Below are 17,422 nucleotides of genomic sequence, written 5' to 3' on the forward strand. Positions count from 1 at the left end.
ATTTCACCTTTGTCTTTTTTCCTGACATGTCCCATAACAACAGTTAAATTGGCATTTATTTTGCATCCTACTTTCTAATCTGAACTCTCTCCAGCTAGTTAGACTCTATTTGATGTTGACTTTTGTCTTATCTCTTGTTCTGTCCCTTATTCTCTTTATTTTAATCTCCTTGTCCGATATTGTCTTTTTATATTTCTTTAAATCAGTGTTCCATGTCTGTCTGGCAAATTTATTTATTTATTTATTAATTTTTTACTACAAGTTAGATTGGGAACATAAGCTTAACTGCATCAATTTTTAATTTTTTTAAATTTTTTTATTTATTTATTTATTAAGTTTTTTGATGACTGGACTTATTTCCGCTTCACTTTGGAATATGCTCATGAATATTTTATAACAGCTTTTGTAAAAAGATAATGGTGTTTAATTGAGCATTTATTGAAAATGTTTATATAGATATTACAACTGGAACCCACAATGTACATTTTTTAAAACAAAAAAGTAACACAGTTTTCTGTCTAATGCCAATATTTAATCTGGATTTAAATTATATAATCTCTAACTTTAAACATCAGATCTACCTCAGACATAGGTACTGTTGTAAGAGCTGGGATTATTGTGACATGCTTACTGTCAGAGTCAAGAAACAAATCAGGTTGAACATCTACAAGATGAAAAACTTCTGACCATTCTCTATGAAACAAAAAGATGAGAATGCTGTCATGACGCTCTTGCTTAGTCTGAGTTACTTTTACCTTCACTTTCACACCGATCTTGAACACCAGGTCACACCCCATGTCTGATATGAGTATCCATTGCTGGTGCAACAAAGTCCAGCTTGACCTGCAGAAGGTAAATATAACAAAAGGGCCAATTTACCTCTCCATTGTCAATACCCGTTGCTTTTAAGTTATGAAACTTCTTTACCCTGAGGAATCACATTTTCGAAAGAACCCAAAAACCCTGTGATAACCTAAAAAGGGAATTGAAAGGGAAGAATTTGTGTAAGGAAGAGTGACCTTAACAGAAAGAGTAAAATTAGTAATCATTACCCAATCAGAACTGCTCAGTATCCATTTGATTACAGCATATTACAGCAGAAATTATTCCAGCTTTGGAAAAACTGAGGTTTGTCATTATCTTAGTATGAGGACAGCCTCAGCTGCGAGTGCAAATGAACAGTAAACAAGTAATCAAACTGCATTAGTTTTACCTTTTTAATGTGGATTATATTTAGCTTGTTTTTTCCATGAACACATCGAACATATTGCTTGGTTGCTGTAATTTAAATAGAACTACTCAACATCCTTAAAAGAATTCAACTGTGTATGTAATTTTCTGTTCATTATGCACAGAATATTCTGCTTCTTTTTATGCTGTGCTAGCTGTTAGCAGATTATTCAGCATTTTGAAATCAATTAATACTTTTACATTTTATAACTAAAGGAAAAGTCTGAAGATTAAAATACTGAAGAAAATATCAGGAGGATGTAGTGTGGTGTTTTATTTATACCGTCTTAATATTTTCTGTAATGCAAATTCAACCATGTTTTAATATTCTAGAAATGTGCCATCAAACGTTTTACACTGGAAGTGTTGTACCTACCTATAGTTTTATATAATGCCAGAGCTAATTTGAATATTTTTTGCTGTACTGGTTACTTTTGAAGCATTTAAGAACCTACCACACATGTACAAAGAAGAGTTTTTCTCTGTTAAACAAACCTCATTCCTCTAATTTGCTTATTTTCAATAAAAAAAAACCCATAGAGCCAGCCCTGCAATAGACTGGGCACATATCCAGGGTATGCCATGCTTCTGGCATAGTAGCAACTGGGTTAGTTTTTAGCTTCCCTACATATTTAATTGGAATAAAATTGTTCAGAAAATGAATGGAACCAACGGAACATCCTGCTGTCTAAGTGATGCCCCCTGGTGGTCATTGTTTATACAAAAGTAATACAGTCCCAAATAGGCATTAAAACAGATGACAGGACTTCAAAAACAACATGAGGAACTTATGTGTTTGCATTGTTTATCTGTTTATCTGTCTATCTGTCTTTTTGTTGGCAACTTTACACAAAACTAATGGATTGAATTTTGTGATTTTTTTCGCCCCCTGAGAATGGGTCTTAGTCCAACTTAATTGAATTTTGGAATTGATCAGGAAGGAGTTGTGGACACAGGAATCTCTTAAAGGGATTCTTTACAACATAGATGGAAATGGGCTCCCTGACAGAGGTCTGCGCTCTCCGTTTACACATATGCAGTAATGACGTTAAAAATAATGGTATGATTGTAATAAAATGTATTATAAAGATATTAAAAAAAATACTGTACAATATTACATGAAGAATATTCTTATAACAATTACCTTTTCACATTTTGCTGTTTTAAGGTTCCAGTTTTCTTTTCTCAAAGATGCAGTGATACACTTTCCTAGTCCCTTAGTGGCATTTCACTTTGGATCAATTTTTCAACATAACCAGCACTATCGCCCACCCAGAGGCCCTAACTAATCAGGATAATTTTGGATATCAAACATGTTCCACTTCCCTACAACCATATTATAATAAATTTGTCATTATTTGGAAAAGTTATTGGACAAGCAATTCTCCAAGACAGGAATGAAGCTCCCTATCTCTAAACCAATGCCAGTATTTCTGCTGCTGATGGAGTTGGTAAAATTCTGTATTTTAATGACATATTTCATACTACCTGGCTACGGTCAAACTTTACACTTTTGTCTTGTCAATCTGACGCACCAGTTGTATTTTCAGTTATACACATATGTTGTCAAAGTCTGGACTCAGTTGAGAAATTTTAATGGATGTCAGCAAACTAATACTCAACATTATGAAAACCTCCCTCTCCACTTTTCTGAATGCATGTACTGCATTTCAACTGTAAATACAGATATCACGGCTTGATACACATGACCCTGCATGACTCAGATTGCATAGGGATGAGTGCCTTTTAATTGTGTCATAGTTGTTGTAGTTCCCCAGCATTCACATCCAGATGGCAGCATTGGCTTTATAGAACGAACCAGTCAAAATCAAAACCATAACTCTTTGAACGGAAGACCGTCTCTGTTTCCTAAATCATATCAAGTATAACTGCTTCCTGTTTATATGCGTGTTCATTTTTCACCATTCAAAGCTTTTGGTAATTGCTCCTGTGTCTCATCCTTTAATATGTAAATTATATCTTTTAGTTTTGAGGCAAATTGATTTTCTTTTAAAGTGGCATGATATAAAACTATAGGTAGGAACAACACTTACAGTGTAAAGTGGTACATTTTTTAGACTGACAAAGGAGAACACACATGAAAAGGAGGAAAATGCAAATAGTGAAGTTATTAGGTGGTTATGACTATTTTTAAGAGATAATAGCCAGTTCCTCTTTACTGTCTGCAGTCATGAAACTTCCAGCCTATTTGCATACAAACTTGGGCCCACCCTGCCAGACAGAGCAGCACAGATAAACGGGTGTCGTGCATTGTGGCAACAAATTACAGGCAGAGGTGTGTTGAAATCTGCACACACTGTGTGCTACATACTAGAAACAAATGATGTCTGCAGCAGTCATACAGTGTTTCAGTTCTTCTCTTGTCTGTGACTGCATCAGCTAATAAATGCAACTATTGCAGACATGAAATATGCATGCTTGTGTCCATATATGATTATTAAATGGGTTAAAATATTAATTTAACAACACAGCTTAATGAAAATTCTCCACTATCTGCAAGACATGTGTCCAGACAATGTGATCTTTGTAGCTTTTTGTCACAGGAACACCACGAGCACATCTCAGCTGTCTGAGCAGCTGTTGCTGTGACGCCATCAGCAAATACACACCATGCTGGATCTCCCAACAGGAGTGTGAAAACACAATGTTTCCACAACAGACACGGTGAGTGCTGTGTATGTGCCAAGATAAAGTAGAACAAGATCACATTCTCTCAGGGTCCAGGGACTAATACTTCCTGTGTGACCCAGACAAGCATCTTGATGAGGTTTATAGTCAGAAGTCAGGTTAGTCAAGGTAAGGCATTACAAGGTATAAATACAGTACTGAAATCACTTTAAACCTGAGTTGTGGCACTATGAAACACTTTCTCTAAACTCCCTGAGGGGCAGATAATTTTTTCCACATAACCAACTTCATTAAAGGTTTTTTGCTTCTGGAGAGCAAACACACTGAAACTCCAACAATACAAACCAACTATGTGCAAGAAAACAGAGTGAGGCTTGGTTATGTCTCTCTGTACAGTTTTATTTACATGATACTATTCTGTTGTAATGCTGGATAGCAAGATTATATGTAATACATAAATATCAACACAGTTTGTTGTTTTTTTTCCTCTTTTTTTGTACAAATTTGCATATAACTAAGTCAAAAAAAAAAAACAACCTCAAAAGATACATACAGTTATCATTTAGATGAAAAACATCCTCACAGGGAAAGTAACACAAATCACAAACATACATGTGTCAGGCAGCCATGGAAACACACTTTCGCATAGGTATGTGCACGTGCACACCCACAATTACACGCACACGCGCTCTTCAGTGGTGCTCTGTAGCAGACACACAGACCAATAGCTGTTAGACAGATGAGAAGTTACATCTAATCTTGATTTCTATTATTTTTCATAAGTCTAGCTCTGGCATGCTCCTGTACTGTAAACATGTGCTGATAAACCGGGTAGTTCCACAGCTAAAAAAAGGATTTGAGGAGAGGGAAACACACTCACACATCAACACACACACTGTGCTCACATGAATGTTGTGTTAGCGCATTAAAAAACAACAACAAAAAAACCAAAAGAAAAAACTAACTTCATAAATGCACTGAATTCATGCGCCAACATCAGTACAATGGAAGAGAGAAAAAAAAAGTTAAAGTTAAAACATATCAGATAATTGTCTCAGCAAATAAAATATCCAACACCCTAAGTTGAGTGATATATCTGAAACTCTAATGCAGATGAAGAGTAACTCATGCACTTATTCCATTCATTTATGCCCCTACAACATTTTAGCATAAATTCACCCACCAGGCCCACCAGGAAAGGGTGCCGCCCTTCCTCTCAAATCACACACTGGTGCACACAAACTTGCACCAGGTATCAGATTACAAAGTCAACTCGAACCAGTTAGGGGAACCCTGTTGAAAAGTTACATCTATTACAAATGCTTAAATTTAGCGAACGGTGAAGTAATTTGTCTTACACTAGCAGGATACCTTTGAGTTTAATGGAAATGGTCTCATGACAACCGAACAATCAATGTCTATAGAGGCAAGCTGATCAGAGGGTCACCGAGTTCGACTGTCATGATGATCCACTGTTCTACTGGGGTCAAAGCTGACAATAAACTAAAAGGGAAGACAACACTGCTTGACACAGCAGCTGTGAGGTAGGTAAAGCTAGGAAAGACAAAGTAACAAAGACTCTTTAGCAAGGATGGGGGGGGGGGGGGGGCATGGGATGGGACAATGACTCCAGTAGCAACAAAGCATTGAAGACGACGTAAGGTTGAGGGAAACACCTTGTCTGAACAGTTTTTCTCTCAACTCTGAATGCTTTCAAAGACCTCTGTTTTTGACACAGTCTAAGTAAAGTGGCAGTTTGGCACGAAATGGCGCCGGGTATGGGTGAGGGGAGCACAACATATCCTGGACATTTAGCCTGGTCTGCACTTAATAAGACAATATATATTGTTTAAGAAAAAAGAAAAAAAAGAAAAAAAAAAAAGAAAGAAAGAAAGGACTCAACAGCGGCAAAGTCACACCACAGAAAATAGGATAAAACAAACTAATGAATCAGAAAAAAAGTGATCATTCATGCATCTTCCTCAGACGGATCGTTCCATATTTTTTCTTGGTTTTTTTTTTTTTTTCTTCTTGTTTTTTGAGGTTGCAATTTTGTAAATCAAGTCTTTTCGATCCTCAGTTAGCCACTCATGTCGGTGCCCATTCCAAAGGTTAACACTCATACTCCAGTCTTTGTCAAGATGTTTCATCATTGCCAACACTGCCATATTGTTAACTTTATATTCTCTGGATCTTGTCAGCCACAACCACTGGGTTCTCTTTACGGATCTTGGCAGCAGCTTCGGCCTTATAATCATAGGGGCAGTTGTGCTTGTCAGAGTATCGGTGGATGCCACAGAACAGGTTACCACAGCGACAGTCAAACCCTAGAAGCACAAAGTTCAAGGGTCAAAGGCAGAACAGGTGAGATGAACTCAAAAGGCAGAAAGAAAGTAACATCTTTTTCAAATTATATCCAGTAAAATTATCATGCATAATGTTTGCATCAGATTACTCTAGGCTGCTCTGCTCACCTGTAAGGCCCACCCTTTTGCGGCACATGAAGCACCTGTTCTTCTTGGGTTTCGGAGTGTCACCCTTGGTTTCTTCAACACTGGAAGAGGCTACAGGAGTAGGGCTAGAAGCAGGCTGGCTTACAACTGCACATCAAAAAGAGAAGATCAGAAATGACAAATTAGCCACACAATCTTTAATTTACCATCATGAGAAAATTGCAATTTACATAAGAGCATAAAATAGCAGTGCTCTTCAACATTACAGCAATTTGTATATCTATATTTTTATCTCTAAAGTATGCCTTTTTCTCTTGGCAGAAAACAGTACACTACTCAAGAAGGTAGGATCAAATCTGAGAGTCTCCTCTGGTGTAGAGGTATTTTTAAACAGGTTTATTTTTAGGCACCCTCTCTTTCTTGGAGGCTGTAAGTAAAACCAACCGTTGAGTTTCAGGTATGCAGCAAAGCATCAAAAATAAACTGAGGCTGCAGTGGGTCCCACAAAGCTAAGCTCACCCAAAGATGTCTGTGAGCTTTCAGCTGTATGTGTTTGCTTCTACAATATGTCTATTATGTAAGGGTATTTATGTATGTTTTACCAGGCTCTAGGGTTTCAGGCTTGTCCTCTCTCGAGATGCTCATCTCTGTCATTTGTTGAGTCACAGGAAGAGACCCTTGAACAGTTCTGCAAGTACAAATAGGAAGCTTAGTCAACAACTCAAAACAAAGGAAAGCTCACCAATTAGCCTCAATAGTAAGTGATGAACAATACTGACCTAGACATATCTGGTGAAGAGGTGGGGGAGGCATCAACCTTAGCTAGACTGGCTTCTAGTCTCTGGATGGCTGAGGCCTCTGAGGTAGGACTAGCAGTTGATCCTAAATGAGGACAATGGCATTTATAATTTATTAAAGTGTATAAACTCAGTCAATTACATTGGTTCTGAAAAAAATAAATAACATATAAACCTTAAATAATGTGTAAAAAAAAAACCCAAAACATTCAGTCATTTACAGTAAAATATTTTCAAACTAAACAAACTCTTTGTGATGAATTTTCCTTTCTTAAAAAAAAAAAACAAACAAAAAAAAAAAAACATGAAAAAAACAAGTGCTGCTTTTTACAAAAGCATCTAATCTAATCTAATATTAAACCTGAGGAGTAGCCAGTGGGTGTGAACAGCAGCATAAAACACTGTATTGAAAAAAAGCTTTTTCCTGCCCAAAATACAAAGGCGATATAAACTGGCTTAGGACTGGATAGATTTGGATGGAAATAACTATACCTTTTCTTAAGCCATTTTACACTGTTGGCTGTTCTTAAACAGCAGTACTTTTTGTTAGTTTGCTTTAAAATCTAAACTGCATCATGTTTTGTGTTGTCAAAGTAGGAGTATAATCTTAGTTTTTGTGTGCGGTCTTACCCATTGGGCTGAGGGGGCTCATGCGGTCACTGCTCTGCTGCCGTGTCAGGTGTTCTTTGTAGCATACAGAGCACATGCCATTGGTTCTTGGGTTGCCATAGAAACCGCAGCCTGTGGCACAAAGCATGGGGACTGGGCTCTGGTTTGTCTCTTGAGCCATTGCTAACAGAACGAGAGACAGAGTGAGAATGCTTATTAGACAGACTGGAACACAGAGACATTTGTTTCAACATCCACATGTCAATACAGAGCAGACATGGAGGCTAAAATGTTCTGATAAACATGTTAACGTCACACAAGAGTCCACAGCAAGGTCGACATATAACAGAAGTCACATGAAAATAATAATAATAATTCAAAACACAAAACACCCAAACAAAAAAAAAAAAAAAAAAAAAAAAAAAGTCCTCTGTCTGTTTCCAATTGCCCTTGCCTAAATACAGTAATGAGCACTTCTCCACAGGAGGTCCATGGAACAAACAACACTCACAGTACTTTGTTCAGCACCTTTGGCAAAGCTGGACTCCATTCTGCCTGACAGCCTTGTTTACCGTGTCCATCCTCCATGTTTTCACCCTTTCAACCTTTGGGACAGCTCTTTGAGCATTTGTAATATTCATTCCCACAACTAAACCCAAATTCCACTTTTGTATTTAATTGTATAACTACTTCAGAAAGTTCTTGTCTTACCAGACCTTGTTAGTTATTTATTTCTTATCAACTTTAAGTCAGTTATTTCCTTATATCTGCAGACTTAACTTATTTATGAACATAATTAGCCAGGATTTGAAACAGTTTTTGGGTTAATGTATCTGGTCATGAAGTACCTCCATTTCAAGAAATCTAAGCACTGAGACATTAGCAGCAACCTAATAAAAAAAAAACATTTTCAACACATAGAATAATATTCTGTTCTTGACAGGAAGAAATAATAAATGAAGATAAACAATGTGAGTTAAAAGTTTGAGTAAGTATTGTCCATACCCCGTTCCTCCTGTCATACAAGATATCGCTATACTTCCTGTGTCATAACTCACCACAATGACATCCAGAAAACTAGACTGTATGTGAGTAATTTGGCAGAACACGTAGTACTATGACGCTGTCTTGCTGTATCGTCATGCATCAGGACGTTGCGTAATGGGAGACACTGACTTGGAGGCAACAGATCAAAAACACCTAGATTAATGACAATCAGGCAGACAGGAAGACGTAGATTAGTTGGGTAAGCGGCATCCTGTCCGCCAGCCCTGGCCTGGCCTTTTTACAACTCATCTGATCACATCTGACAACTACCAGCATTCACAGCAACAGTATCATTTTTCCTTGTAAACAACCTTTGCCCCTGTTAAACTGCAAAACGGCAGCTGCCTGCTTGTTGGTGTGAAGCTCGTCTATATTCTGGTCATGGACACAAACATGGCAGGCGAGCTTAATGTTCTATGAGAGGCTGGCAGGTGTTTCAGAGTGTCCTGTCAGTTCACTTGAGGTTTCTCTACTAACAAGTGCCATAAAATGTTGAGCTAACTCCAAACTCCTGTTTCCTTCTCTTTTTCTCTGCACGCTATCGCCATTGTGGCAACAAAGTGTTTCTTTGTAAAAACCTACAAAGACTGCTGCTATTTCTGTCACATGTTCAACTGCTGACTGCAGAAAAATACCAGACAGGAGGACGGGGCCTGAGACTGGTAACTTCCAAGTTTTTCAAAGGGAATTTTACTTGATGTGTTGATCGTGAAGAAAATTAGATGTATATTGAGCTGCACATTTTAACTAAAAATCACAATGGAAACAAAAGAAGCATGAAGTACATCACAATGAACATAACCACACCAGCTAACAAGAAGTAACAGAGGAACAATAAACAGCAAGGATCAGCTGTTTTAGTTAGTCCAGCTGTCAGGGCAACAACGGCTTGTTACCTAAATATTTACAAAGATCCCTTAAAAACAAGTAGGAAGCTGAATGTATTTAATCCAACTACAATGTGTGCCTTAGGAGGCTTTGTATATGACAATAATGAAGTAAACTGTGTGTTGTAAACCCAGACTAACAAGGCAAGTCAGGGGGTTTCCAGCTCGGAGAAGATTACCTGCTATAATCACCACAATTTCCTTTCACATAAACCCAAAGTCTTACAGCAATTTAATATGTTACCTTGACTAGCTTTAAATGCTATTCATTGGTTTCCTTCCATGGACAGCAAGACATTGAAAAATACAGATGTGAGGTAATCTGTTGCAAACAAAAGGGGAAGACCTGTTTATCAGCGTCAAGCTTAGCTCATATTTCAGGGCCTGCTGAGCTCAAAACTCCTGAGTCACTGAAGGGCACTACAGAAAAAGCCCACACTTATTTACATGTATCTTTTTTGACGAGCAATAAATGGTAGCTCTTAAAAAACAACATCGTTTAAAAAAGGAACAACCAGAAGCTGACAGGAAGGTAACATGGCTTGTTTTGTGAAATAACCTACAGTCTAGACAGTGTGGTCTCTGCTCCCTTTGTTTCTCCTTTCTTCCTTTGTCTGCGATCTCCCTGCTTCCTGTTTAGACATTGCTTTCTATCTGGCATTTATCGCAGCTTTCTTACTAATGCCCATTTTCGGTGCAGTCTCGACTAGGTAATGTGAACAACCATGGTTATATAATCTCACTTAAGCAGTTAAAAACGGCTTGGTGAAACCACAAAGTCCTCAACAACGAGTAAACCTCGTCTAACCCCATGCTGAAACTACAGCCAGCACATTTTTAAATATATATATAGACCATGTAACATTTAAGCAAATGATTTATAGTAATTTGGGAGCAACTCTCGGTCTATTAGTCTATTCGGCTTATGAATTTTCTATTTCTAGACAGGAATTAACAGGCTTTGGTTCCCCATCCCCCAGCTCGGGGAAAACAGAAAAACAGTAAGCAACCAGCAGTTCATAGCTCCCTCCCTTGTTTTTCTCCTGAATTAGACGGAGTCAAGTTTCGAGGGTTTGTAATATTTCAAGTAAGGTAGAGGACAGGGAGGTGTTGGCAGCTGAAAGGAGGAAAGACACAAAGCTCGTTTATCATACAAGTAGCGTATATACCACCTGACCTTTCAATCTTCCGTTAAAGGTCGCCATGACCGACCATCTTCTCAGAAAAACACACCTAATGCTTTGCTGTTTACCTCAATAACTTCACATCGTTTAAAAAGTCTTCTTCTTTGTTAAATCAAAAGAAGCAATAATCCAAGATCATCACCTGCTAATAATCGATGAGTTTCTCGCGAGTCGGCTTAAAAAGTGGCTGGTTTATTTGATGAGAGAAGGAAAAGCTCGAAGGTTTCAGGTCCCAATAATGTCCTTTTTTTCTAGCAGCGTCTCCGAGTCGTCGTCCTCCTCTCTGTCAGGCGGATTTAAATGGGTTTAGCAGTCCCTCCCTCGGCCTCCTGCCTTTCCTCCTTCCTCTCTCCGTCTCCCGTCCCTTCTGGATGGATGTTTGTTTCCTTCTTTAGTAAGAGGAGTGGCGGATGATGTCACGGGTAAAACAACGTGTCACCATTGGCTGCCCGCGGAGCCCCCAAGGCTCTGTACGTCTCTGCCAGACAGGTTGGGTTGGAGGAGCGCATGCGCCATTCCAGGATTGCGTTATTACATCTGTATTCGTCATCCACCTACAAGGACACGAATCCATTTACTAGTAATCCACCTAAATGAAGAATGAATGAATAATGTAATGAATAACGCTGAATACGGAAAACGAACAACATAACACACACAAGCACATCAATATATATAGCTCAAGTAATATGGACACTTTTTGTTATGGGAGACTCTGGATCACTTGCTGTTCCACACCCACAACAACCTGGGAGTAAATATTTTTTTCAAGAGGACACAACAAACAAACCTCAGGGGTTGGAAAATACCACAAAAAACGGATACCAGCTAATTCGAGGGCAGTTGTTACATATTAATAGTAAAAATGAGTTTACCTTTACTCGGATACACAGACCCAAGGAAGAGCCTTATGAACTTCTACTCCTGTCCTAATTTATCACAACCACAGTACATATTCAACTCCATCTTATAAGCTGTACTGAAAAATCAATTTTAACTCAAATGTTAACTTGAGATACTGAGGTGCAAACAGATCTTGGAAGATTTGTTCAATAAAGGAATGGCAAAAATTCCTCAAAATGGAAAAATCTCTTCACATCTAACTCAAACTGGGCCAGGCAAAGATAGACATGCAGGAGCACAGAAAAGAAAGTATACACAAACATGGTAAAATGCTGATGTTGGGAGGGTAAACATATCATGTGGGAGGTTACAAAAGATAAGTGCTGAGTAGCACTAAAAGATCACAGCATGTACAGATCAGAAAACAGTTGTGAAATAGTACTGTGTTGATAAAAAACACTCTGTAGCCACCACTGACTGCAGTCAGGGGGAGCCCTCAACATTGTTTATGGAATTTATGACGAGAGGTTCAAAATTAAACTTTTAGCAACAAACAAATTATGCCTAACATGTTCTAACTGGACCCGACCTTTAAAGCAAAATTGTGCTGTGACACTGGGAGAGGATTTCATTTAGTAGAATATGAGAGAAAAATAAAATAGTGGGAAAGAAAAATTTCATACAGTTTATAGTTTTCCTTCCCCCCTTTGCTGGCCAGGCAAAATATCATAGTAGATATGATTAACAAGGACTTTGGACTTAATGTCTTGGTATATCTGAATCTTGTGTGTACATCTTACCACAGCAGATGTATACACATATTACCTGTGACACCCAGATCATAACATAAATCACTTTTGCCTTTTTTTCTTTGGGAGGATTTCATATTAACTTCTGTTTTGAACACCTACAGGCACTGGATCATAGCCCCTATGAAAACATGTGCTCACCAGTCACTTGCAGTATGTTTTGTGAGCTGTAAAGTTGAACAAGTCTCAACAGATTCTGCTTCCTTTTAAACATTGTGTCATACCCCTCCCCAGGCGCTACAGGCAGCGTTGAGAAGAAAACAACACCTGTGTTGTGTGCATATTAAGGAACCTTGTGTAAGATAGAGGATTTGGGTAAACATGGAAGGATTCGACAATCTTCAGGCTGTAGATTCATTCTGTTTCATGCAGAAATTATTCAAAAATGTTAAATGAAAGTGAAACTGGGAGTTGCTATGCTGCTGTGGACTTCACCGTACTTTTTCAAGGGGGAATCTGGTCTCTCAGACACATACACAGTAACACATACACAGTGCTTTGCTTACACAGACAACACTGGTTTCGTATATTGGGACAAACAGAAAGAGAATGAACAACTTGATGTGATGTTTTCACTGCCTGAAACTTTAGCCCGAATAACCAGCTTTCAGTTTCTCTGACTATCTTCCCAAAACAGCCTATGCACAAACCAACTACTTTTAAGTAATTTTTGGCTATTTCCACAGGTTTTGATTTACTGATCGATTTTCAAATGTTTTTTTAAGGGAAAAACCAAAAAATAAAAATATTTTGAAAGCATTAGGAATCTCACGGTGGTATTCATTGATAATTTGAAAAGACCAATTGATTATTGATTAAATAGCACTACTCTGAAATATTACAGCTTCAAAAAGGCTCTTTGGAAGAGAGACAGTCTTACTTCAAGTGCCTGATCAGCACATACTGTATCACATTATGTCAATGTTAACTTCTTTCAGCCTGACTATCTAGTTTCACCAAGACCAGCCTTGATTACATTTGCATACAATTATAGGAAAGAATGGTCATTCTCTGATTGAGAGGACAGTAATCAAATCATGTCAGCTGAGTAAAATAAAAAAGCCTGTAGTCACACCTAACATGTTACTCTGCAAGGAAAAAAAATGTAATTGTGTTTGTACAATCACAGGGTTTGTTTTGTTTTGACGTAAACTGCTCTCTATGTATATATCAAACACAACAGTAGCAACACTTACTTTATTGTACAGACATAGGCTCAAAAGCATTTTCTAATGTGAGCAAGTAAAGGAGAGGGAAGGCAAGGAAACCTTCACTGTGTTTTACACTGAGCTCTTTGTGTCTCAATGTTGTGTTAACACAGGCCTGCATAGAGCAGAAAAGACAGAGCATGTGTGTGGTTAGTATGTGAAGGTTCATGGATTTTAGGGGGGTGGTGGGGCAGCTGAGGAGAGAGTGGGAGGTGTCGAGTATTGGGTATCATTACCCATCCCCCTCGTTGTCAAAGCTTGGACTATATGTGTGCGTTTGTAAAATGTAGGGGTTCATCCATTTCTTTTCTCCCAGCCATGATTGATACACGTGAGAGGCTGAAAGTGACAATGTTGCTATGACAACAGATGGCACAATTTACAGCCTCCTTTTTTGTGTGGGGGCATGTGTTTTAGTCTGTGTGTATGTGCATGTGTAAGAGGGTATGGGGATTACTTCTGTGAATCTGGAGCAGTCTGTCTGTAGTTACCAGGCAGATATTGTCCAACGAGACACACACACACACACACACACACACACACACACACACACACGCATGCACAAACAGAGGCACAGCTTGCCTGTGTCTGGCTTTGGTAAAGTGAGACACTGTTGATAAAAGAGCGAGTGGTAGAGATGGCAGCTTATCCATTTACAGAAGCTGTGTGTGAGGCTTGATAAGCTCGGCACTGAAGTTGAGTAAAACCATTTCCTCAGAACTTGGTTTCCCTCCCTGCTCTGTCTACAGCCAGCTGCTATAATGGGAACAACAGTATATGTGAGCGGGCTCTTACTCGCACAACTCATGAAGAGCATGTTAGTGTGAATTGTGCACATTTTTTTGAGTGAAATACTGAAGAAAAACAAGTTGTGAAAAAACAAACAAACACCAAAACATAACTCCTCATATATATTTATGTATATATAATATATATATATATATATATATATATATATATATATATATATATATATATATATATATATATATATATATATATATATATATCAAAGGGAAAAATAAAGAAAATTAACAAAGAATCCAGCCAAGTTAATTCAATCTGCACTTTCTCCTACTAGTGCAGCAACACAACTCCTTTCACCTCTCATGAATGTGTTTCTTGTTACTTCTGAACAGGGAGGAGCCTTCACTACTTCCTTAGTTCATTCCATCTAAACTCTTCCCTTTATCCATGCTTTATTCAAACAAAAGTCTCAGCTTGCACGTGTACCTGGATAATTGTTGGATTTATGGCGTGTGTTTGCATGTGTGCACATGTGGTGCTCGTGGAAAGGTTCTGAGGGAGCCCAGCTGGGAGGTAGTGCATATTCGTACCACAATATCTTCATGGTGGAATAAAACAATGTGTTGCTTTTATTCATTTACAAGCTGCTCTGTGTGGATTTGTTCTATTCCAGCTGATAAATATAACACTGTGAGTGACTATGTGCCTGCACAGGGATCAAATGTTAACGCCTGTGCGTGAGTGTGCGTGTGAAAGTGAGAGCATGTACATGTGTGTACAGCAGATGTCCTGTGTTCTGTTCTGTTACCCAGACTGGCTGGGCTTTGTTGCTGCTTCCTCGTGCAGACGGGCATAGCCACGTGCTTCTCTGACTGCAGGGACAAGCCACGCCTCTCCTGCACTAATCTGTCAATTGCAGGGGCCAAGTCCTGCCCTTAAAAACACCCATAGCCTGAAAAGCACTGCCTCCCTGTTTGATGATGTTGTCTTTACTCACGCATACTCACCATGCTCTTTTTGTGTCTTACTCACACCTACACACTGTGGCTAGGCAACAAATGCCTGGTACAGAATTGAGCAACACTTGCTTTTTTTTTTTTTTTTTTTTTTTTTTTTTTTAAATAAACTTTTTATGTAATTTTCACACTTGCCTTTGATTTAGATTTCAAATTCCTTACAACTTTCTCCTTTTTTTTGGTTTTGTATTTTCCACAGAAATATCCAGAGGCAGAAAGAAGGAATTTGGTGATTGGAAAAATCAAGATAGAGCTAGATCCAGCTGTGTAGGGGCTATCTAAAAAAAAAAAAAAAACATAAAACATTTTTGTGCTTTCGATGCAGGTGAAGCTTCAGAAGCAATATCCATCTTTATTGTCATTAAAAAATCTGTCTGTTGAAGTTATCTCAGATTATTGATTAGTTTCTGAGGGGAAAAAAAAACCTGCAGGGTATTCAAACTACACATCATTGATGGTGATTTGGTGACAAGTATCTCAATAATTGACTCCTTTCAATCCCTCAGGATTGGAATGTTCTTGCATCACACCTGGATTACCCTGCACTCTCCTCTCACCTTTTTCTTTTCTCTGACAAAAACAAGTTAAGTTTTACCCTGAAGGCCAAAACTCCCTGCTGCTTTACAGTTGTTGTCAACAGACATCTCACAGATGAACCGTTAATGCTAACAAAGTTCACAGGTGTTTTAGTTGTTGGCAGAGAAAGACAAGCAGGCAGGCAACGTTTGTGCATTTGTCTTTTGACTGTTAAGATGAATCAATGTAATCTAGCCACCTGCAGTGGATTAATTTCCTTTGTTAGAAGACTTTTCCTTAATGTCACAGATTTTATTTCAAGATAACCCTGATAAATGATACTTTATCAACCCCTGGAATTTATTTTGAGCAAGTTACAGTCTGGTGCCTATAAACCTCACAAGACAGGCTTCCTCTCAGTCTATCCGGCTTTTCCTGCCTCTCTGGCCTGCATCAGGAAACGGGGAGCCTGGGGAGAGACAGATGATTTGCTGTATGCAAATGTATGCTGTCTCCTCTTTTATCACAGTAATGAATAGGTGAGTCACAGTAAGCCTTGGCACCTGACTGAAAGAATAATTTGCTTATTAGTTGAATTCTTCAGTGTGCATTTTGCATATTATCTATTTGGGGTTTTCTCCAGTTTAAACTGTTGACAGGTCAACTTTTTTAAAAATCTATTGACTGGAATGCTGCCATTCAGTTTTGTTATCTTGTTTTGTGTCAAGTGGCTTTTCTTGATGTTAATCTTTTAAGTCTTTAAGTCCTCCAACTGGGGAGCATTGAGAACAGCTGGGAAAACTGTGCAAAAATGACCAATTTGAAAACCTCATCTGAACTCTGTTAAAAACCCGTCCTAGTTTTGTACTGCTTCGCTTTTTTAGACTTGCACTTTTCAGAGATAATGTTTGCATATTGTACAATGATTTGTACATTTATTATTCACGAGTAATACATATACTGATATTTACACATTCTAATAAATAAATGTTCCTCTTACGGTGGCTCCAGGAGTATTTGAAGAGACCTTGTTAAGAGAAATACACTTACTTCATTTTGAGTGTGCAATTTTTGAGCAGACTCTTAAATAACAGATACTGTGCTCAAAGGGGTAATTTGAACTAATGTTCAGCACCTTGTAACGACTGTTTAAAAACATACCACTTAAATCTAAAGCATTATTATTTATTATTGACTGGTTATTTAATCTGATAGAGTGTTGATCCTGAGATGGACTTCCCATGATTTATTCTGATTTTGTGAAATGATAGTAATCATTTATAGCTTATGTAATACTGCTATAACTGAGTTTATATCACATTATAACCCCCACCCCTCAATGCCTTATACTCTTGGTGTATTTACTTACCTTTAAAAAGGCATCACAATCCAATTTCTGAAAGGTTACCAACTGAAGCAATAGCTTA

The 17,422-nt window shown here is 38.1% G+C and overlaps 1 protein-coding gene across 2 annotated transcripts; it reads right to left on the minus strand.

Annotated features, from left to right (window-relative positions):
- Positions 1-4,257: 4,257 nt before the first annotated feature.
- Positions 4,258-11,214, minus strand: zfand5a (zinc finger, AN1-type domain 5a). 2 transcript variants are annotated; one of them, XM_079251076.1, is made up of 6 exons: positions 10,999-11,214; positions 7,760-7,921; positions 7,112-7,214; positions 6,935-7,020; positions 6,354-6,479; positions 4,258-6,206 (listed from the first exon to the last, which is right to left on the minus strand). In XM_079251076.1, exons 2-6 carry the CDS (start codon positions 7,917-7,919, stop codon positions 6,058-6,060), a joined length of 624 nt encoding a protein of 207 aa, XP_079107202.1. In that variant the 5' UTR covers positions 7,920-7,921; positions 10,999-11,214; the 3' UTR covers positions 4,258-6,057. The 2 variants fall into 2 exon arrangements, with proteins under 2 accessions (XP_079107202.1, XP_079107203.1); XM_079251077.1 differs by having other exon boundaries at positions 10,925-11,214.
- Between the last annotated feature and the right edge of the window lie 6,208 nt (positions 11,215-17,422).

The sequence above is a fragment of the Telmatherina bonti genome (assembly GCF_933228915.1).
Source record: "Telmatherina bonti genome assembly, chromosome: 13".
Taxonomy (NCBI): domain Eukaryota; kingdom Metazoa; phylum Chordata; class Actinopteri; order Atheriniformes; family Telmatherinidae; genus Telmatherina; species Telmatherina bonti.